General features: G+C 39.3%; 1 protein-coding gene across 1 annotated transcript in view; it reads right to left on the reverse strand.

The window, feature by feature from the left end:
• Positions 1 to 24,007, reverse strand: part of spire2 (spire-type actin nucleation factor 2) — a 62,200-nt gene that overhangs the window by 14,860 nt on the left and 23,333 nt on the right. Inside the window, exons 2-9 of the mRNA XM_082160446.1 lie at positions 21,157 to 21,197; positions 20,688 to 21,065; positions 7,300 to 7,380; positions 6,996 to 7,160; positions 6,667 to 6,753; positions 4,587 to 4,707; positions 4,277 to 4,443; positions 3,833 to 4,055 (exon numbers count right to left, since the gene is read on the reverse strand). Of these exons, the coding sequence (XP_082016572.1) occupies positions 3,833 to 4,055; positions 4,277 to 4,443; positions 4,587 to 4,707; positions 6,667 to 6,753; positions 6,996 to 7,160; positions 7,300 to 7,380; positions 20,688 to 21,065; positions 21,157 to 21,197 (1,263 nt within the window). The remainder of the gene's footprint in view (positions 1 to 3,832; positions 4,056 to 4,276; positions 4,444 to 4,586; positions 4,708 to 6,666; positions 6,754 to 6,995; positions 7,161 to 7,299; positions 7,381 to 20,687; positions 21,066 to 21,156; positions 21,198 to 24,007) is intronic.

The following is a 24,007-nucleotide window of genomic DNA, read 5'->3' on the forward strand; positions in this document are numbered from 1 at the left end:
CATATTTTTTATTATTCAAAACTGGTTTTTAATCGTCTCGTTTTCATCAGTGAAAAAATGTAGTTGACGAAAATTATGACAAAATGTATTCATCAACGAAATTAACATTGCCTTACGGCACACAAAAAATGCAACCCGTACTTGTATTGCATTTTGAATTGGAGCCTGATGCATTTTGTAATATACTGACACAAAAAATTGCTTGTGTAGCTAGAAGCATCAGCATTCATTTACTTGTGTAGAGCAAGTGCCGGGTCTAAGGAGAAACTAGCTACAGTAGCAATATAGTGTTGCAGGGATGACATCAAAACCCTGAAGACTAATCTTCCAAGATTTTCCTATAGGGTTTTATAATGAGGTTTTACAGTTTATGAGTAAAATAATGTCTGTGGACAACATAACTTGACGATACTTGGACGTTTTGTTCTACAACGTTGTGGCAATGAGGGCGTGGTTTAGCGAGGTCTGCAAAGGGAGAGAGGAAAGCCAAAGGACGAGTGGCACGTAAGTAGGTTAAGATCAAATGATAAACACCTGTCTCTTGTTTCAGTAATTGGGGTGGAGAGACGGGATAAAAACCAACAGGAAATGAGGAACCTGAGAGAGACAAACTGGGACTCTCAAGCACGACTGGAGCAGAGAGGAACTGCTGAGTTAAACCGATGAACAGTGAAAAGATTATTGATTTAATTTGATGTGGCTGCGCTGAGCGCGCATATTTTACTTTATGTTTTGAAGAGTGCTAGAAGCAAAACATTTTGTTTCTACGAGTCCCAGTAAGCCGACCCCTGTCTTCTTTCTTGCCCCACTCTGAACCTTACCACAAACGTAAACTGCACACACTCACACCCCAAACGTTCTTATCTAGTTACTTATTTGAAACATACATTTATAAAATAAAGATTACAGCTTCTAAATTCGCCCTTTTGGGTAACACTTTATAATAATGTTCAGTTGTAAGTCATTAATAAGTGGTTAGTTAATGATGAACTAATCATTTACAAAACATTCATAAATGATTAGCAAGTGATATACTAACATTGTATGTATGTTTTGTAAATTTATTTACAAGTCATTTACAAGTGATTAGTAAATGATTAACTAATTATTTACGAAACATGACTATGCGTTCATAAATGATTAATAAGTGATATGTTCATTATTTTATGTATGTTTTGTAGATTCAGTTATAAGTCATTTACAATTGATTAGTTAATGATTAACTTATCATTTACAAAACATGACTATGCGTTTCATAAATGTTTCATAAATTATGTTAAATTTTTTTGTATGTTTTGCTCACATCAGGTGCACAATGGTTAAACTCCATGTGTTTCAGAGAAGACAGCTGTCTATACCCTCACCAGTCAGCACTTACACTGCAGTACACACTACAGTGTTCAACACCTGTTATAGATTATGTGTAAACGCATGAATAAATCATTTACAACACTTTCTGCATCCCCTAATCTAAAGTGTAAACTATTCATCACTTGTAAATTTCTTACACTTCATTTGTAGATTACCACTTCAAGAATCAAAAAGGCATAATATCTACGAATGTATATGTAACACATTTACAAGTGATGAATAGTTTACACTATAGATTAGGGGATGCAGAAAGTGTTATAAATCATTTACAACACTTTCTGCATCCCCTAATGCAGTGTTTATCATTTGAGGGTTACCTGTTACAAATGATACGTACCTGCTACAAATGATCTGTACGTGTATGCAAGGCATTTACAAAACTTTCTGCACCCTCTAATTGCTACATACATACATACATACAAAAAAAATGTTTATATTATTTATTAAACATTTATGATATGCATATTCATGTTTTGTAAATGATTAGTCAATCATGATTAGTTAATCATTTCCTAATCAATTGTAAATGACTTACAACTGAATCTACAAAACATACATACAATAATTAACATATCACTTATTAATAATTTATGAATGCATAGTCATGTTTCGTAAATAATTAGTTAATCATTTACTAATCACTTGTAAATGATTTGCAACTGAATCTACAAAACATACATACAATAATTAACATATCACTTATTAATCATTTATGAACGCATAGTCATGTTTCGTAAATAATTAGTTGATCATTTACTAATCACTTGTAAATGACTTGTAATGGAATTTTCAAAACATACATAAAATGTTAGTATATCACTTGCTAATCATTTATGAATGTTCTGTAAATGATTAGTTCATCATTAACTAACCACTTATAAATGACTTACAACTGAACGTTATTATAAAAGAGTTACCACCGGTGAAGGAGTGAAGGTGAAGGAACAAAAACGAGGATAATGAATAATATACAGCTGACACATATGAACTAATGATAACGGTAACAAAGGAGACAAATGAAAACAAACTGAAAGTCCATGAAAATGAAACTAAACTGAACAGAATGGTGACAGGGTGTGTGTAATTTACATTGTAAAAAGCAAAAAGTATCGTCAAGATGTTTTCAACATAGTGTAGCTTTGCAGATACCAGTTTGCTTTTGCAAATCGGTTTGTTCAGAGGGTTCATTCCAATGAACTGATTCAAAAACAGAACTGCTTTCCTTTTACCAAGTCAAGTCAAGTCAAGTCAAGTCATCTTCATTTATATAGTGCTTGCCTTTTAACAATGTAGATTGTTCCAAAGCAGCTTTACATTGATAATAGGAAATTAAAGTAAAGTGTTTTGGCTTTACTGCAGCTCTAGAATAAAGTAATTGTCCAGCTAAAGTTAGTTTGATTGATTCACTTCTGTCGCAACGATCATTAGTTATTAACTTGGGGCCGCTAACACAACACCGTTTTAACAGAAAACTCTTAAGTTCTTTCTGCGCAAACTTCAAAAACGCGAACCAGCGAGAACGCCATATCACACATCAGTGTTCACAAAAGTACCAGCATGTCATTTATGGTAAATATATTGTTATTAAGTTAAAGCCCCCCTGTAGTCAATCATTTTATCCCTTAATATTTATTTTTGATCATCAAAATAGCATATTGAAACTTTTTTTGTGTGAATTTTTTTTATTCTTGCCTTAAAATAACTTGAATGTAATTCTAAACCCTCGCTTTATCTAGTATATGTGGATCCGTGAATATGCAAATGAGCCCCGCCTCTCACTCTTACAGGGTTGTCTACAAGTCGATGTAGCCTATCAGAATGGTAATGCATTTTATGTATTGCTCTCTACAACGTCTGACACATAACTGTAATTAATATGACAATTAATAATACACAAACCATGTTCTTGTTCCTCAGCTCAGAGTCAGACAGCTGCCTTCTAAAAATCAACATCCTTAGAAACACTGTGAACTACTTAGAACGTCAGTGGAGAAAGGCATATAGTTCATCATAACATCGTAATATACATTATATACATAATTCATCCACTACGTTGACCTGATTGGTTACAAGGTAGTTTGTGACGTAAGAAATACCAACGATTTCAAACCATGGTTTTGGAACTGTCTTTGTTGAACTCCAGTTTTAAGGAGAAAATACTCAGCAATGCTGTTGAGTTATGAATTTGCACATGGTTTGTTTTAAAGCATATTAAAAACACCACATAGACATACAGTATAAACATTAAAAACTTGATTTTCACCACAGGGGGTCCTTAGATAAAATAAATACTGTGTTTTTAAGCATTATTAATTGTATTTAGTGTAAATGTACTGTATGTGTTCAAGTTTAATGTTTAATGTTAACACCCTTTTTTTTTTTTGGACAGAAAAATATCATTATATATTAGTTAAATTGTTGAGCAACTTTTACATCTTACAGATGTTTATCCAGGTCTGACCTTGATAGATGTGTGGTGGTCTGGCCCCAGTCAGCGTGTGTGATCGAGGTCTCTCTCCTCTTAGGGAACCAACGCCTGTGAGCTGAGGTGATTCTGAGCGGGATGACATCATTTCCCCTCTGAGCTCATCCAGGTCGTGTTCAGAGAAGGAGCGATCTCTCTTCAGAGGTGTAGGAGAGCTCTCCACCCGCCTGATATCCACACCATCTGGAGATTCTTCATCCTTCATAAAAAATATAGAGGCGCAATTATTTAAATTAAAAATACAATTCAAACAGAGTTTTCCAACAAACCGGATTCTGGAATTCTCATGTGAATTATGCTGGTTAAAGTATGCAACTCTTCCTTAAAGTCTTAAAGTCTACATTTTCTCCTTGACCATTGTTGCCACAAAGGAAAGAGCAAGATCATAAAAGAAATGCTGACTGCACTGAAATATCTTACCTCAAATATATTCATCTCCTCCATTTCTGCCAGTGTTGGAGCTTTTAGAAGAACACGTATGCGGGACGGTGGCCGGTACCCTGCTCCTGCGACTGACAGGTCAATGCAGGAAGTGGATTTGATGTCACATTGGCAGGTGTGTGCCAGACAGGGTAATGAGCCAAATGCTGAAGAGTGACAAAACATTGCTGTGAGTGATCTACGCAACGCACAATTGAATAGAACTACAGAAGTCAAGGAGGACTGATAGTGTTAAGGATGCTGTTTCTAAAAACTTGTATTGTTCTGGTGTGATACGAGATTAACATACATCTCTTTGAACTGTGCGGCTCCACAGGTTTCAGTTTGTGATCTTTTCTGATCTCAGCCAGGACTCGATCATGGAGCGACTGCGGTCGCTGAGGGGCAGGAGGCAAGCAGCGTTCAGACACCTGCGGACATCAGGAAAGTCTTCAAACAAAACCGTACATACATTTTGCTGTCCTCTTTCTTTCTCTTCTTCAGAGAGAGCTGTGAATGCAATACTGGCTATGATAATTAATATATTAATATATATTAATATAAATCGACATTTCAAGGAAAGGCAGACTGCTACAGTATGTTTGAGAAATATGACATTTTCACAATCAAACACAACAGATCCTAAACACAATTAAAAAACTAGGATAAAACAAATACTTGCTAAGTTTTACACCGTGTCCAAACCTGGAACAATGTGTTACATTTCCATTGACAAGTAGTTTGTCTTGTCGTAACTAAAAGCAAAAATGCTTTAAATTTTGTTGTTATATTTAAGTGTCTCTACCTACTATGTACTTACATTAAAAAACAGCATTTGATGCAAATTACTTATAAACTTATGTTGTTACATTGTACTTACATTTAAAAGTAGCTACCTGCATTTAATCACATTTTTAATACATAAATAGTAGTTCAAGACACCTATAAAACGGTGTATAAAAAGGGACCAAATTAACATTTAAAAATTCAGAGTTAAAAACAGAACTACCCATAATCATGAAGAGAGATCAATCATATAAGTCGCAGTTACCATGAAAACGGAAATCACAGCACAAGAATGTCTCACTCCTGTCAAGCAATATAATTAAAGTTAAAATAACATAATTAAAGTCGTCTTATAATATCTCTTCACTACTTCTACATTTATATTATGTGAATATGTTGCACTTGCCATACTGACATATTGTCAATCGTTTAGTCATGTACTTTTGTACTTACATTTTTTATTTGATTACATTCATTTGCTCATTGCAGCTCATCAAGTACAAGTAAATCTTATAAATTATATTTTCAGTAAATGTTTTTGCTCAAAAAAAAATCTCGAAGCTGGTTGGTTTGGTACATGAAATAGAATTCTTTATAGAAGTTTTTTTTTTTTTTATGCCAATGGAGAAACTTAATGTGAAAATTACTTCTGAAACAAGGGCTGCTGAAAAAGTGGGTGGGGTCACTGTTCGAATAAACAGTTATGTGGAGAGGAACGATGGATGTTACCCAGTGCAAGACCGTAAAATTAGAAACCAGCTGACAAAACAAAGTATCCTGCTGCTTGTTGTGATTGTGACTAGTACACTGTAAATTATAATTAGCTAGACTTAAGCATGCAAACCGATTGCCCTAAAAAAATAAGTGAAATAGGAAGTTATGTTGTACTGACAAATGCTTAGTAAGTATAGTTCACTTACACAAGAGTTCTAAAACGTTCTAAAAAGAACTGTAGAGAGTATTTGATAATTTACTTTAGATTTACTCTTGACCTACTATGGCTACTCAGAATAACTCCCAGAGTGCATTGCATACAATTAATACAAATTGTATTCCCTTCCTTTGAAACCAAATAACTGTGATTTCTTGTTTCATCACTGCATCAATAGGAATATAATTACAATAATATAAATGAAGTTCCAAGTGCCCAACCAAAGGGAACACTAAAAACAAAAACAGTTTAGGAAAATCAACATCAATTTATGAAGTCAGCTTATGTGGTTCCCACAAATTTTTCAGTTCAATATTCAAGATGACTTTGGGAAATGAGTGAATGCAACTAGGGAAAGATATTGGCAGAAGTAGAGGAAATACGTAAAAAGTCTATTAAGAATTGCCCCGCCTCAACATTTATTTATTTTTTGCTTGACAAAATGGCACTCAAACCAATCAATTATTCTGAACTTGGGTTTTCTGAGTAATCATGGAATAGTATGTGAATAGTACATATTAATATAGAATTTTACAATTAAGTTAAGAAATTTAAGTAAAGTTAACTAAAAAGTGTTAGTTAGAATAACAGTGTAAGAAATTGTATTTGTATTGTGTCTGGTTAGGACATGGTGTTATTGCACATTAGTTACAAGATATTATCAGCGACTAACTGGTTTAAGAGGGGGTCTTGATCTGATAAAGTCCAAAATCATCTCATGAGCATTTCGTTTAACACACGTGGGAATATTTCCATCTACCTGCAAAAGAAAAAGAGGCATAGATTCATGATATTATAGTTATTATCAAATATAAAAACAATGGTTAATCACTGTCATGCTGCATCAGCTGAAAAGTCTTTCCAAAGCCATAATCTCACGCATAATATAGTCGACTTACCGAGTTAGGATAAGATTAATTCAGGGATAAACCACTTAAAATGTGCTTACTACAGCAACCTCACTGCCCTCAGCATGAGTAAGCATAGTTAGAATGGACTCACTACAACTTTGCGAAGTTTATATTTGCGTGAACGAATATCTTGCATGAGCATCTCGAAGGGCGTGAGGCTGAACTCCGTAGGAAGAGAGTTAAACGGCTGTTCCTCCACCTTCTTGAGCTTCACACCCTGCCTCAACTCCTTCATTAGCTGCACCCACAGCCGAGTCTAAATGAACAAAAGACAAACACACACAGTTTCCATTATTACATGAACCATAGCTCATGCACTGCTGGACATCACAAAGACAAATATGAGTAAATGAAACTACCATTTCATCTACTGTTCTAATAAGCACATCTTTTACCCAGTCAGTGTGTTGAAGAGCATCAAGCTCAGTGGTGGAATTTTCCTCCAGAGGTTCCTCTGTTCTGATCTTCTTCAGCATCTACAGGAAAATATCAGATACTTATCAGAACATTAGAGAGGAGGGTATAAAGCTTTGAATATTACATTTTCACACAAACTATGTAATGTGGTGTTTTATGTGACGTAAAAGCATGTTTTTATCCTCAAGCAAACAAACCCCGCCCGCAGCTAATTCTAAAGTCATTTCAATCACAGGGGTGACTGACTGCACACCACTGAAACAAATATTACCTCCTAAACCATAACCTTAATCTTAGTATAGTGTTGGCAGATATTTGGCGCAAATGAATAATATGAATATCATATTTTTATAAATACCAATACTCCTGTAGTTCAAATAAATCATGGTGCTATGGGACCAGCAACAGTCCCTTGACTTTGCAGATCCCTGTTGGAACAGCATCTAAAAAACACACATGCACCACGATAGTAACCATTTACAAGTATTTGCAATTCAAATTAAACACATTCAAATAAAATGACCAATAATATATGAATTTGGAGCAATTTAAATGATCAATGTTAAAACCCATTTTACTTTCTTGAAAATGTTTAACCTAGTTCCCTTTTGAAGTGGGACTGTGGCGCTGTGTCATTGCTATGAGATGCTATGAGTTGATGCTATGAGAACTAGTTTCGTGTGAGCCAGTGTCGGAACCACGTGTGAATGCATGGCAGTCTTGATTGGCTACGGTAGGAAACTCAGAAGCGAAGACCAGGAGACTTGGTTGTATCTTCAGCAGGATTCTTTATTGAGAACACGAGCTGTCGTAGCTGCAGTCATCAAGTCTAACTATTGGGACTTTACATTGTAGTTTATATACCTTTCAAGGGGGAGGGATTTAAATAGAGGTGGCATGTAAATGAAGTACAGGAGTCAGCTCGTTACCTGATCTCAACAGCATAACAGTGTCATTCAAATGCATAGATGCTAATCCAATCAGCCTGACAGTATTACCCATACCTTCACATTATCATAGCTTCACTTGGGACAATGACACTGTTCAGGAGGTGCATAAAGACAAAAGGTTAATGTCAGACACCTGGGTTGCTTGACTTAATCTTCTTTGAATCTCATCATCTATGCCTCAAAATGTAAAACACAGTGTACAGAACTTTCTCAGTTTATATCCTATTGTACTGGAACCTAGATGTAACATTTTATAAATTTGTAATATAACACTACCATAGTCAGGTGATGGCACAGGCACGCCAATAGGCTACAAAAGAGCACCTAGAGAAAACGTCATCAGCTTCTTTGTCTTCAGGAAGCCATTTGTTTGTATATTTGGAGCGGAATTGCTAAAGCATTCTAAGACGCGAAAGCGTGGGAATTGAGTCGGTGCACCATGCAGTCAAGCACTCCAATGCAATGGATATGAACAAATATGGAATTTTCTAACTCTACTGCTCTGTTCCACAGAAACCTGTCTGAACAAAGCCATCCCGGAAACTGCATTACATCTGCTGGGCTTCCAGCTTTTCAGAGGGGAATCAGCTGGGAAATCAAGAGGCGGTGGAAGATGTTTCTACATCAGAAAAAGGTGGTGGACAGATTTCAGCGTTGAAGAAGATGAGCTGTCCCGATCTAGAAACGCTCTTAATCAACTGCAAGCCTTTCTATTCCCCGTGGGAATTTTCCTTGTTCATTCCTTGTTCATTCAAGCGTGTGTGAATGCAGCGCTGCAACAGTTGGATGATCAGATCATAGACACGGAGCAACAATACCCGGACTCTGTTATAATCATTCCCGGGGACTTTAATAAAGCAACTCTCTCCTGTGAACTGCCAAAATACAGACAGCACGTTATATCACGTGTCCTACCAGAGACAGTAATATACTTGACTTGACCTGTTACACCACAATAAAGGATGCATATCACTCTTGCGTTACACGTGCAGCTTTAGGGCTCTCTAATAACTGTCTGATTCATCTTATACCATCCTACAGACAGAAACTTAAATCATCTAAAGCTGTAGTAAGGACTGTGAAGAGATGGACCAACTAAACAGAGTGGGCATTACAAGCCTGTTTAAAGTGTACCGATTGGAGTGTTTTTAAAGCTGCTGACATATCTGGATTAGCTCACAGATTCTGTAACATCATATATCACTTTCTGTGAGGATATGTGCATTCTTACCAGAACTCATTTAACATACAACAATAAAAATCCATGGTTCACAGCAAAACTCAGACAGCTTCATCATGCCAAAGAAGATGCCTACAGAAGTATAGTCTTGTATAATCAGGCCAAAAATACACTGACAAAGGAGATCAGAGTGCCTAAGAAAACCAACTCTGAAAAGCTGACATTATCTATGACCACTAACAGCATCCAGCTTTCCTATATGTCAGCCCCTCCGATTCAAATAGATATGGAGGTTGCATTCATTTTGCTTACCCATGTAATCATATATCAATGGGCTATACAGGAGAGGAGAATGGGCATGGAAACAACCAGCATCTCACTCCCTCATCTGTTGCCCCTCCAGCTTAGTCTGGAGGTGATAGTGTGGACATAGTGATGGTGCTATGTCAATATGGTTTCCTGGCAGTTCACGAGGAGCAATGGAGGGACAGAGCATAAAAGGTGAACATCGTTGCCATCGTTGCCAACATCGTTGCCATCGTTCCCACTCTCTGCCAGTACTTTGGCAGAGGAAGAATCTACATTTCCTCACTAGAACCATAGGGCTGTTTAACCACTAGCCAACAGGGCCACTTGGCTAACAGGTGAAATGTCCCTTGCAAGTCTTTCGGTAATGGAGTTCTTTGAGAAAGAAGTGGTTATTATTGCCATGGCAACCCTCTTTCTTCGTGGCTCTTTATGGAGGTGGGATGTCGTCAAGGACGACACCCTTTTGGCTGGTAAGTAATAGAGAGCAGGATGATATGGATGCCGCTATAGGTGCTCCATTCTCAAGTATTCTCTCACTAGGCTTCCCGAAAGCACTTTTGCGGTTTTTCTTAGGTAGAGTAGAGCATGTCTCTCTCCTGAGGCCTCTCAAGTCCTGAGGACGGGAGGCTTATTCTATGCTTCCTTTGGTTAGGTTACACCTGAGAGCTTAAGGCCAGGTGTTCGGATGGTGGGACAGGATTGCTTTGGTCTGCCCCCTTCCTTGTGGGCAGACGCAGTGAAGCTGCGGTCTCCCTAGCAAGCTCTGCCCTGGGTCATTTTGACTGACATATCGCTTGAGACTTACTGATATCAATATAATGACACTTTATTTGAAGTACTTCTTTTTTTTTTTTTTTTTTTTGGGGGGGTGATTTTCATTTTTATTGTGACGGGACAGTAGAGAGATGACAGGAAACGAGGTGGGAGAGAGACGGGGGATGGGATCGGGAAAGGTCCACGAGCCGGGACTCGAACTCAGGCCGCCCGAGCGCAAAGGCGCTACATGTCGGCGCACTGATCACGAGGCCATTGGCGCCGACATTTTAAGTACTTCTTTATTGCACAATGCACACTTCTTAATATTAAGATTTAAAATGTGTTTAATAACTAACTTCTATTAGTATAAGTATAGCAGAGATGTTCACAAGTCTTTCATCTGGAGTCTAAGTCAAGCCTGAAGTCTTTATCACTGGAGTCCGAGTCAAGTCTGAAGTCTTCGGAGTTTACGCGCAATAGACAAGGGTATGGAAGTAAAATAATGTCAAATGTTTTTGAAATAAAAAGCCTGTTGAATTGCACTACTTGGAAAAAAATAGGCATTGCATTAACCATGCTTGCATTTTAATGCATTGTATTTTTAGGGCTTGCATTTTAATGGGCTGAAATTCAACATGGTTGAATATTTAAGCTGTGAATATTTCAATTAAAAACATTTCAAACACCTTTTCATTATTAAAAAATCAATAATACATATTCACCTTTCATATTTCACTTCCAAAATATTCAAACTGTTTAAAAATACTACCAATAATATTCAACAGGCAATTTTCGGTCCATTTTATTTCGCTTTGCAAATTCGCTTCCACAAATTCAGTGGTTCAAATTCGACAGTAAATTCAACATCGACGTCCAGGAACTGCAGGAAAAGCAGTAGATTGCCGAGCATACTCTCCATCTGCTGTTAGTCGACCTCACCAGCAGGGGGTGCAAAAGCACGTGTTGTTGACGAAGACCAGCGAAATTAGAGCAAGTCATTAATTCATAAAACTCATTTACAGCAATGTAAGTGTATTTGTGATTATTATTACGGCTGTTTTATGTTAAATTCAGTGTCTTCACGGTTACTTTTCCTGTGTAGCCTACATGCATCTTTCTCTACCGTAAACGAGATTATAATGTTATTCCCCGATGTGGATGTACAGATCCAATGTAACATTTTTGAGGTTGACATATATTTCTCTTGGTTGTTTAGTTGCCTTAACTTTATATTGTGGCGATGTGCTGCATGCAGGCTATTAGGGTTTCCCTCAATACTTCAGGATTCCCCTGCTGGACATATACAACGCTTAACGTAGCTTAATGGACTACAGTGATATAAAAGACCAAACTCGCAGGCAAGCAGATGGACTCAGAATAACGCGCAAAGCTGAGCGTTTCCCAGTGATAGACTGGCATAAAGATGGCTTGATGTTGGACATTCGCACATTTAGGGACCGTCTCTAAAGTGTATACGACTTTGGTATACACGTTTCTAACTCCGATAGCATTTGAATAGAACGACTTACAGTCATAAAACCAACTGTAAAGTGTTCATGTAGTGTCAGGCATAATGCGCACCCTTTGGATTTTTGATATTTATTCAAATAAATTTAAGTTTGCTATTGAAGTTAGAAACGTGTATTCCAATGTTGTATGCAACTTTAGAGACGAATGTGCGAATGTCTAATGTCAAGCCAATTTTACATTTAGTCATTTAGCAGACGCTTTTATACAAAGCGATTTACAGTTAAACTAACAATAGGACAACAATATGCAAGTGCTATGACAGTTTAAGCTAATGCAATACACATAGGCATACTATATATATATATATAGAGAGAGAGAGAGAGAGAGAGAGAGAGAGAGAGAGAGAGAGAGAGAGAGAGAGAAAAAAAAAAGAATAGAATAGAAGAGAAAGTGTTAGTATTAATTGATCAAGTGTTTTATGCCAGATATCACGAAACGCTCAGCATGAAACTTTGCGCGTTAAGTTCATATTCTGAGTCCATCTGCTTGCCTGTAGCCTATATAGTAGCCTACAGCCTACTTCCCTAATAAGGTGCAAGATTGGTCTTTCATATCACTGTATTAGTCCATTAAGCTATGTTAAGCGTTTTGTCCCAACGGAAGGGGAATCCTTGAGTATGAGGTAATGAGGGAAACCGATTATAATCCTGTTCATAGTAGAGAAAGCTGATGACATGTAGGCTACACAGGGAAAGTAACAATGAAGTTATTGAATGAAACATAAACACAGCTTTTGTGTGTTTATCATCTTTTCCGCATATACTGACACAGATAATCATTTTCATTTTATGAATGAATGTCTTCGTCAACAACAAGCGCTTTTGCACCATCTGATGGTGAGGTCGACTAACAGCAGATGGAGAGTATGCTCGGCAATCTACTGCTTTTCCTGCAGTTCCTGGATGTCAATGTTGAGTTTACTGTCGAATTTGAACCACTGAATTTGTGGAAGCGAATTTGCAAAGCGAAATAAAATGGACCGAAAATTGCCTGTTGAATATTATTGGTTGTATTTTTAAACAGTTTGAATATTTTGGAAGTGAAATATGAAAGGTGAATATGGATTATTGAATTTTTAATAATGAAAAGGTGTTTGAAATGTTTTTAATTGAAATATTCACAGCTTAAATATTCAACCATGTTGAATTTCAGCCCATAAAAATGCAAGCCCTAAAAATACAATGCATTAAAATGCAAGCATGGTTAATGCAATGCCTATTTTTTTTCAAGTAGTGCAATTCAACAGGCTTTTTATTTAAAAAACATTTGACATTATTTTACTTCCATACAAGGGTCCGAAGTCCGAACTACCGCGACACGTAGGGAAATATATGTGACGCAGTTATTATAAAACCATTCAAATAAATGACAAATTATTTTTTTTTATTATATCAGTATATAAGTATTAAAGACTTGAGTCATTTTTTAAATACTCACGAGTCCTTTGGTCGAGTCCGAGTCAAGTCTCAAGTCAATTCAGGTCGAGTCCTAGTCAAGTCTGAAGTCTATTAAAATGCGAATCGAGTGCCCATCTCTGAAGTATAGTATGATCTCTGTTAATATTAGTCTTTAAATGCAAGATATTTAAAGTGTACCTAAAGTATACTTGCAATAGTTCCACTTTAGCACAATCAAATAGACTTAAGAATATTTTTAGTCTAACTTCAGCATTTTTTCCGGATAACTTAAGTACATTAAGTGCAAAATTAGTTGTTCCAACTTAGCAGACTTTAAGTATACCAATTTAGTATATCAAAAGTACAATTGCAGGGTTTTTATATTAAGTACATAAATGTGCAAATGTATTAGTATTATATTCAGCATTAAATAAATGTATTAATAATAATAATACAATTTATTTATATAGCGCCTTTCCAGTGCCTAAAAACGCGTAGAAAACGCTAGGCGCGTTGCGTTCTCCTTTTTCAAAAGTGCTAGGACGCGGTTGCGCTCCGGAGGCGTCTATCGTTGCTAAGCAACCATCAGCTGCGCTCTCCGTTACAGCAAGGACATTTCAGAAATGGATTTCCACCACAGAAAAACCCTTGCTGTAACTCTGTTACGAGATTTATTTTCTAAGAAAAGTAAAAAACGCTGCAGTGTGTGGGTGCACCCGATACTCCAACAACGCAAAAAACATGGGTAATTTCACCAGCTGATCCAGGAGCTCCGCCTGGACAATGAACGGTTCAAAGCCTATTTCAGAGTGGACCAGGACCACTTTGATTATATTTTAAGAAAAGTTGGCCCGAGCATCAGTAAACAGAGCTTTTGCCGTGAAACCATCTCTCCTGCGCAACGGCTCTGCATTTGTCTGAGGTTAGACTATAACTGAAGTGGTCATAAAACGCCAGAAATAGCAAACACATACACATTTATATATAGAATATAGAACAATTCTGTATAAACAATGATGGATTTAACAATGAATCAGTTGTGAGCATTAATATCTTTAGTAAAAATATTTTTTAGTAACTAGTGCAGCAGTTTACAGTGTTATGTTCTTGTCACGTGACCTACGGTGCGCTTGCGGCATTCTGAGAAGTTGAGATGTTTTTATCTCGATGCGGCGCGGACGCGCATGGAAAAAATGAGCGCGTCGCACCGCGACCGCGTCGCTTCCATTATGAGCGCGCATACCGCGCGCCTACATTTGAAATAATGAACTTGAGCGCGCAAAAGACGCGATATGTGAGTCCAGCCTAACAATGTACACATGCAACAAGGAGGGGATAACAATGATGACAAGGCATCAGGGCAGAATACAGCAGAACAGACATAAGCACAAAGAAATAAAGAACACGACTTTAGAATGATGATGACACAAACCAGATTTGGGCCTGCTGGATGCATGGAGAATCATAAACTCTAAAGTTAGAGACTTTACATTTTATTCACACCCGCATAAGGTGTCCTCTAGAATAGACTATGTGTTTGTGTCCAGACAGCTCATGGATAGAGTAAAAAACTGTGCTATAGACATATGTGCTATATCTGATCATAACTCAGTCCCTGCAGTTGTCTCTCCACCTTATCTTAACCCTGCATCTCGTCACTGCCGACTACAATCATCGCTGCTTAGTAACCCTTGTTAGTTTCTTGAAAAAGAATGGGTGTTCTTTATGGAAACCAACAAGCAGCCTGATACAGAATCATCTCTGATACAGAATTTCATCACTCAAAGATGGCAAGGGCAGTACAACTCATGATTCAAAACAAATTAACACTATTATGAGACAGTTTTATCAGAAGTTGTACTCAGTTGATTCATATAATTCCTTTTTAAACCGAATCAAGCTCCCTAGCCTATCTGAGGAGAAACAGGCAGACCTGAATAAGCCCATCTCAAAGGAAGAAGTGCTAGAGGCAATTAAGTCTTTGAAAGGTGGAAGGGCTCCGGGCTCTGATGGTTTTGACCAGGAGTTCTACAAAAAAACGAGTACATTTATTTTAGAACCTTTAACAGAGATGTACATTGATTAGTTTAAAAAGGGCTGTCTACCTGCTACGTTAAACATAGCATATATTTCATTGATTCAGAAAGAAATAAACCATCTGACTAATGTGGCTCTTACAGACATGTGAGCCTGTAAAATGTAGACTGTAAGCTGCTCTCCAAGCTTTTAGCAAGAAGACTTGAATCATTCCTCCCTCAGCTAAAAACCAGACAGGCTTTATTCAACAAAGGCTGTCTTTCTCCAATGTCAGGAGACTTTTATAAGATAAATTATGTTAAATCAGAGGTTATGCCCCTAGGGGGAGATTTGTAACTTTACTAGCTCACTGTCAAATTGTCCTTTTAAATTGTCTAGAACAGGCCTCACATATCTTGGAATTTGTCTGTCACCTGATCTAACAGAGCTATGGAAACTTAACCCCTCTTATTAAAAGTATAAAAGATGATTTGGAACGTTGGTTTAACCTTCCTTTATCTTGGATGGGAAGAATTAAAAATGAACATCCTTCCCAGAATATTATATCCGATGCAAATGTTACCACTTTTCCTATGTTTCCCATGAAGAATATTTTTGATCTGGAAAGAAGTTTTTCATATTTCATTTGGCAAGGGAAAAAACTTTAAAGCAACACTTTTCTTTTCAACACTGTTAAATTTGCATGGAGAAGGGGCTTTTTGTCAAGTCTGTGACACCATTAATTGGAAATAGAGATTTTCTCCCTGGCATTCAAAAATCTATGTTTCATAGATGGCATGGGAAGGGGATAAGAGTGATTGGGGATTTATATCTAGATAACACCTTAATGACATTAACAAACTAAAGGACAAATTCGATCTTGAAAGCGATAGTTTTTGGGGATACCTCCAGAGTCTGCATTTTTGAAATTCGGGTAACCTCAAGTATTCGGTGATATTGATATTTTTTTGTTGAAATTGACTGGTACGCCACACCTTATTTCAAAAGTTTATGTTCTTCTTTATTCAATGGATAACAGTGGGATTGATCATGTATGGCGTACATGGGAGAAAGATCTCAGTAATGAATATATTGATGATGACTGGGTAGATGCAGTTAGATCGATCAGAAAAAAATATTTACTTGCAATAGACTGGTTGAAACACAATACAAAATATTACTGAAACTCTATATTACCCCACGTATTCTGAATAAGATGAATAGTTATGTAATAAATGCCAGAGTGAAATTGGAACTTTCATGCATTATTTTTTGCATTGTCCAGGCATTACAAAGTTGTCACGCGTATTCTAGGGCGAAATTTTTTTTTTGTCACATACAGCAAACATCTCCTCACTATCCGCTAGCTGCCTGTCCCCTGAACACACGGTCAAATAACGCGGTCTCTGTAGACAGCCCAGGCTCCACAAACGGCAACAAAAACAAACTGGCCCAGCCTGGACCACGAAACATAACAAACAGTGTTCCAGCTAATAACCGATAAGAATGATTTGGGGGTGGGGGGTTAGTGCGCGTGCATATGAAGGGGGGGTGGGGAGTGGAGGAGAGAGAAGCATGAAGAGGGAAGTTAGCTAGAGGAGAGATGTCCTAGACAACGACAACGACTAATGTTAGAATTATATTCTCTTGAATTTTGATATGGCCGACACACGACCAAAAAGACGACGTTCCAATGAACAAATAGCAAAGAAGGGAAAAGGAGAAGGAACATGCAAAGTCCCGAATTTATATCGGAAAAGCCTGTTTCAGGAAGCACGGAAGGGAGGAGGAGGGGACGGGATGAGGAGGAGGGAGGGTCAAGCTAGCCTCCGTTTTGTTTGACAATACTTCGAACATCAACAAGAAGTGACGTCACCCAACATCGCTTAGAGCACCTTTAATATCGATGTTTTCATGCTTTGACTAGCCAAAAATCTACTTTTAAAAACTGAATCATGTTCTCCTGTTCTCTATGTTATCCTCATTCCAAGTGAAATTGTATTTAAGGGTGTACTCACACTAGGCGATCTAAACCGTGCCAAAGCATGTTTTGACCCCAAAATCTGGTTTATTTCAATAGTGTGATTGCTTCGTAACGTGCCCAGGTGGTTCCCTGGCCCACTTGGAAGAGGTGAGCCAGAGCATGGTTCAGTTGGGCTTGGGCGCGGTACGCATGAAGAGTGATCGCTAACCGCACCGGAGCACAGAACAGCTGCTACTCTTTTGTGCACTACTGTAATCATTACGACAGCAAACATCTTCTATTACTACTTGGTAGTACACTTTTGAATTATTTCAATTAATTCGATTATATTTAGGTTGATAACAGGTCTGGTTCTCACCTTAATGATGAACAGGAATTGTAGTTTGCCAGTAAAGCTGCTAATTCCTCCATCAATGTCAGCTGCCTTCGTAATCTTCTGATGCGTGCAGCACAATCAAGTGAAATCGCTGCGTGGCATAAATGATAAATCTTTTAGGCAGTCTATTAGCGAAAGCACTTTTCTTCCTGTTTTCTTCAAAACAAAAAGTTGCATCGTAAATGACGTATCCGTGCTCCGGCCCTGAACATTAAGTGAAATGTGAGTGCAGGCCAGCAGGCGAGTGGGGAGGGGGGACAATCGCGTCAGGGCACGGTACAAGGCAACCATGCCTAGTGTGAGTACTCACTAAGTCTTAGCTGTTTTTTTCTTTTTGTAACAGTCATGTTATGTTTAGTTTCATTATCATGTCTTGTTTAGTTTGTTTCATTGTCATGAGTTCTCTAACATTGAGTTCTCCCTCAGTTAATGTCATTAATGTTCATTGTGTGTATTCCCTGTGTTGATTAAAGTCTCTTTGTATCGGATATTCTGTGTCATGCGTCGTTCTTCAGATTTGAACTACACAACACCTGTGACAGAACACCGAACCCTCATAACGAGTAATAAAATAAGAAAGAAAGAAAGAAAGAAAGAAAGAAAGAAAGAAAGAAAGAAAGAAAGAAAGAAAGAAAGAAAGAAAGAAAGAAAGAAAGAAAGAAAGAAAGAAAAGAGTCTGCCTGCTTCTCCTCATGAAGTGGAATCGCTCCCTCGAGGATCACACAAGAGACTTCATAGATCTGACATGTTTCACTCATAACTCCGACTGCTCAATCTGTGTATTCTTCAACACCAGCCTCAGCGAGCGATCGAGCCTTTTGCTTGAAGATCGGAATCATCACGCCAGTATGGACATGAGGCTGGTCATAGGTCTGTGCAGAGGACTTGTTTGGTTCTTGTGGTCTTTGCTGAGGGTCCCCACTAATATATTATTTGATGAGCTGGATGATGTAAGGTTGTATGGTCTACAGTCTCTGCTGGTCCCGTCCAGTCCCAAGTCGTCTTTGTCTCTGCTGGTTCAGCCCAGTCCCAAGTCATCTTTGTCTCTGCTGGTTCAGCCCAGTCCCAAGTCGTCTTCATCGCTATTGAATAAGACCAGCTCCAAGTCACCCTTGTCTCTATTGGCTTTGCGAAGCTCCAAGTCTCCTTTGTCACCATTGTCTCTGCCCAGCTCCTCTGCATGGCTCCTCTGTGCATCTGCCCTGCTTGTCAGCACCGTCTTGTTCTGAGGATCCCTCCGTGAGGCTTCACCGTGGTCTGTCTTCACTCAGGCTTCGCAGGTCCATCGTCACCCTGACTTTGCTTTAGACTTCCAGATCTTCAGCTTTGCCTTGAATCTTCACCCTTCTGGCTCTGCCATGCTTCTCCTTCCTTCCATTTCCGCCATTGTCACCACTGGTTCAGCCTAGTCCCAAGCCGTCTTCGTCTCTGCTGGTTCAGCCCAGTCCCAAGTCGTCTTCGTCTCTCCTGGTTCAGCCCAGTCCTTAGTCATCTTTGTCTCTGTCAGTTCAGCCGAGTCCCAAGTCATCTTCGTCACCATTGAATCAGACCAGCTCCGAGTCACCCTCATCTCCATTGGCTTTGCCTAGCTTCAAATCAAGTTTGTCGCTATTGGTTCTGCCCAGCTCCAAATCTCCTTTGTCGCAGATGGTCCCACCCAGCTTCCCTCTCCCTCTCCTCTGCCAAAGTCATCTAGTTCCTCTGCCTCAACTCTGCTGTCTCCCTTCAGCCCCTAGGCCCCTCCCTTGGTGCCTCTACCCTGCTGATCAGATCAGCCTTGGGCTTCCCAGTCATCTGCTCCGTCACCTCGGCCATGCACGTCTGCAGCTCCACCTTGGCCCCCAGGCCTTTCGTGTCACCCTGGGTCTACGTCTCCTCAGCTCCGCTTGGGTCTCCACTAATCCCATCGTCACCTCAGTTAGTAAGACTTTGGTTCTATCCGGGCTCCTCCCTCGATCAGATCTACCATGGGCCTTCATCCCGTCTCTGCTCTGGGTCATCCTCTGGCTCCTCCCTCCATCGCCTCCTCCCTGGCTCCCCCCTCCATCCTCTCCACCTTGGTGTTTTCATCTGTCAGCCCCTCTCGGTCACCTTTGTCTCTAGATCCTCGTCCTCCTCCGGAACCTCCTCCTTCCCATCTCTGTTGGTCTTTTGCTCTGCAAGGACACGCTTCCCGGGGGGTGGGTTATCATTTCATTTTCATGTCGTTTAGTTTAATAGTTTCATTATCATGTTCTGTATAGTTTACAAGTCATAGTTGTCTTTGCCTGACATCTCATTCATTTCTTTCTAGGATTCTAATTAGTTCTCACATGTTCCTTGTTTGACCATTCTCTGTGTATGTAAACCCTTAGCCCCACAGTTCAATGTTCAGTGTCATAAACTTTTGTTTTGTGTATTCCCTGTGTTGATTAAAGCCTCTTTGTATCAATCATGACACTTACACCTTACATAGTTTTGTTCATGATTTTCAAGGATGATAGCATGTCATACTACCTGTACCTGCTGTCATCTATCTAATTTCCCTAGAACTTTGATAACAAAATCAAAGACTTTCTCCTCCCTTTTAAAAGATCAGGCTTTTTATTTAGCTATTTTGACTATGCATATGTTTAGTTGCATTTTATAACTTTTATTTATAGTTTTTTCTCTACTGTACGATATCAGAAATGAATGATGTGTAAACAATTTTTGGTTTGCGACCAAGCAGTTCAGAACCACTGATCTAGGCTGAGTGTTTTTCCCCCTACAATTTCTACTTTTATTTCAATGTTAAATATTTTATTAAAGATGCATGAAATTAAATATTCTTAACAAGAAATATGATCACAGACATGACACCATGGTTCCATCAGTATGTCTTCTCACCTCTTTGGCATCTCTTATCCTGCTGAGGAAGGTCTGAAGCTCAAGGGTCTCCAGGAAAAGCGCCCGACACACTGCCTGGTAGTGCTCTGGTGCCAAAGCTGGATTTGCCAGTCGGCGGGAACAAAGTGTCATCACCTGATGAACAGTATGAATGCCATGCACTTTGCCTTCTTCTTCCTCTTCTTCATCCTCCTCTTGGCCACTGTAGCCCTCGTCTTTAGCTGCATTACTGCCACAATGTTTAGATTCGCTGCAGTCCTGACCACCGACCATAAACTCAATAAGCTGTTCAAGCTGAGGGCTCAATTCCCGTTCCTCACTGTCATCCAGTCCCCAGTCTAAAGCACCGTAGATCGCAGCACCCATGGACTGAACCAGCTGCACACATGTAGGGTGAAGACATTTGGTTTGTTAGGGGATGGAGACCGCAAAGATTACATAATTATATAATGTGCCATTACAGTCTCACCTTTCCATCAGCAGCAGAAGCACAGTCAGCATTACTGTCATCTAGAAAAGAAAAAAAGATTAGAGGAAGAAAACTGCCAATTGCATTTCTAGATGTTTTTGTAATTCGACTGATCTACTAACACTGTACTAGTGTCAGAACCATTATAAGTGAATAAAAATACAAGAAATGCTAAACATTTTAAAGGTTTATGATTGCTATTCCTATGTAAGCTAAAGATTTGTGCAAGCTAAGCATATAAACAAATAAAAGTCTTCTCTCTTTGCTTACCTTTCAGATTAGAAAACTGTACCAAAACTTATATAACTTAATACACTTTTACTAATTTGGGTTAAATATATAACTACATTTTAAATGTCTCAAAGCAGGAAATTATTTTCAATTTGAATCTCCCACATGCCAAGTCACACAACATGGTCACACAACAGCCCTTTTTCTGCCTCCAACAAATAATTACGAAGATTTGTCAAATAAAGCATTGAATTAAATGTAAAAAATTTGAAGTAGAAAGACTGAAACAGTATTTTCTTGTAAAACGTACTCCAATAAATACTTCAACAAATATTTTTTTACAAATATTTTTTACGAATCATAAACATGTTTAGCAGTAGAACATGTCGACATTCCAAAAATTGAAACCTGTGTACAATATTTTCTGAATATTGCTGAAATCTTAGTTGTCCACATATTTTATTTGCAATACTCATCAGTTTTAGTAAATCTCTGATGTTATTTTATTTTTATGTCAAAAGGACTAGATCATACAACAAGTGCCATCTGAGGGGAAAATAATGGTATGGCAGAAGTGTCCCCACAAGCACATCCAAGGTCTTCCTCAGGTCTAGACATGGATGGGTTGGTTTCTGTGGAAGATATTAGGTATTGTAGCGCTCCACTATGGGAAAAGAGGAGAACAGACACAAAATGCTGTGAAGCATCACCCCGGAGGGCGTCTTTATTTTTCCAAGCCGGGAAAAATTAGGTGCAATCAAACTCAGTCTCTGTGTTTCGTGCAGGTGAAGTGTTCCATGGTGTGAAGTGTAGTTCCTCCTTGCCCAGTGAAGAGAGGGGAGCTTAGCCAACTAGCTGGGTGATCCACATTCACTAGGGGAAGTCAGTCACTCTCTAGGCCAGAGGTCTTCAATCCTGCTCCTGGAGGGCTACTGTCCTGCAGAGTTTAGTTCCAACCCTAATCAAACACGCCTGAATCAGCTCATCAAGCTCTTCAGAATCGCTTGAATATTCAAAGGCAGGTGTGCTGAAGAAGGCTGGAACTAAACTCTGCAGGACAGTGGCCCTCCAGGAGCAGGATTGAAGACCTCTGCTCTAGGCAAAGAAAAGAGACGCAGGGGTTCGTCATGCACCCAGTTAGAGTCCAAACTGCTCTCCCTTCTTCTTCCTTGCTGGAGCTTATATCCCCCTTTGGGTGATTGCCTCATCGTCGTCACCTAGGATAGGCAGGTGTTCCCCATGAATAGCATTGTCAGGGGTGACGAGGGGGGAGCAAGCAATATCTTGTCACATCCCACTAAAAGGTGCCATCAGGCTTAGGGACAAGCCCAATCGGGCTGGGCCATGGGCTAAAGGAAGGTTCGATGACTCCTACCTGGAGCATTTTTTTCTACTTCCTCCTCAATGGCTTTCCGACGAGATTCTGGAATTTGATAGGGCCGCTGCCGAACTGTGACACCATGGGGGGTCTGGATGTCATGTGACAGGACGGAGGTGCATCCCAGACAGTTGGAAAACACATCACGGAAGCTTTAGACCAGGGCTTCCAGTCCCTTGTGTTGGTGTGGATTGAGCTGCGGATTCAGCTTCGTCTCCCAGGCTGGTGCAGCCTATAATTTATGGGTCCAACTCGCAAACAGCGGTGTACGGGCCCTGCCAGGAGGACAGGAATTTACAGGCCACACTGGGTACTAAGACCAGGACTTTGTCACCTGGTCACTTGGTCACCCTAAGCCTAACTGGACTGGCCAATCGTAGAGTCTCTGCTGGGAACGCTGGGATTCATTCAGGTGTTTCTAGACCAGAGCCATTATCCATTCAATTCTTTCTCTCATTTCTCCAACACCTCTCTCTGCTCAACCACCGAGCGGAGGGGTGAAGTTTGTTGCTCCCAGGCCTCCTCGGCAATGTCTAGCAGCCCGCATGGTTGATGTCCAAACAGCAACTCGAACGGAGTAAAGCCAGTGGAAGCTTGGGGCACTTCTCGTATCCCAAAGAGCATACGTCCGTCCTCAGTCACCACCCGTTTTAACATTCGCTTGAGGGTCTGACTGAAGCGTTCCTACCAGGCCATCTGTCTGGGGGTGGTACACTGAGGTTTTTTCAATTTCAGTTCTTGAAGTCTCTACTAACGAGCTGAAGAGTTGAATCAGGTGTGTTTGATTAGGGAGACATACAAAATGTTCAGAGTTGGGGTTACTCCAGGACCAGGGTTGGTAACACTGGACTAGAGGGCCCTTGTTTGAGATAATGTCCTTGGAAAAGCCACAGATATGGAACACCTGGCTAAAGATACTCTCAACTGCCTCCACAACTGCAAGTAAAACTAGCAAAGATGAGCTGTGTGTGTCTACTGCATTTCCACAGGGAACTCAATAGCACAAAATGAAAACAAAGAGAAGAAATGCAAAACATTTCTCCTGTTGTCATATGTATTTTTATTTGGCTTTAATAAATGTGTGGAAGAGATGTGCTAGGCCTATTTGCTATCAGCAAGCTAGTTCTTTATAGCATCATTTACTAATTGTGTTAAGTATTTCTTTACGATTTACTAAAGCAACAAATGTCTGACAGGGCATTGAGAGTGAAAGACAAGACAATGATTTGACCTGGCCAGACA

Source organism: Leuciscus leuciscus, assembly GCF_965113295.1.
Source record: "Leuciscus leuciscus genome assembly, chromosome: 25".
NCBI classification, from domain to species: Eukaryota; Metazoa; Chordata; class Actinopteri; order Cypriniformes; family Leuciscidae; genus Leuciscus; species Leuciscus leuciscus.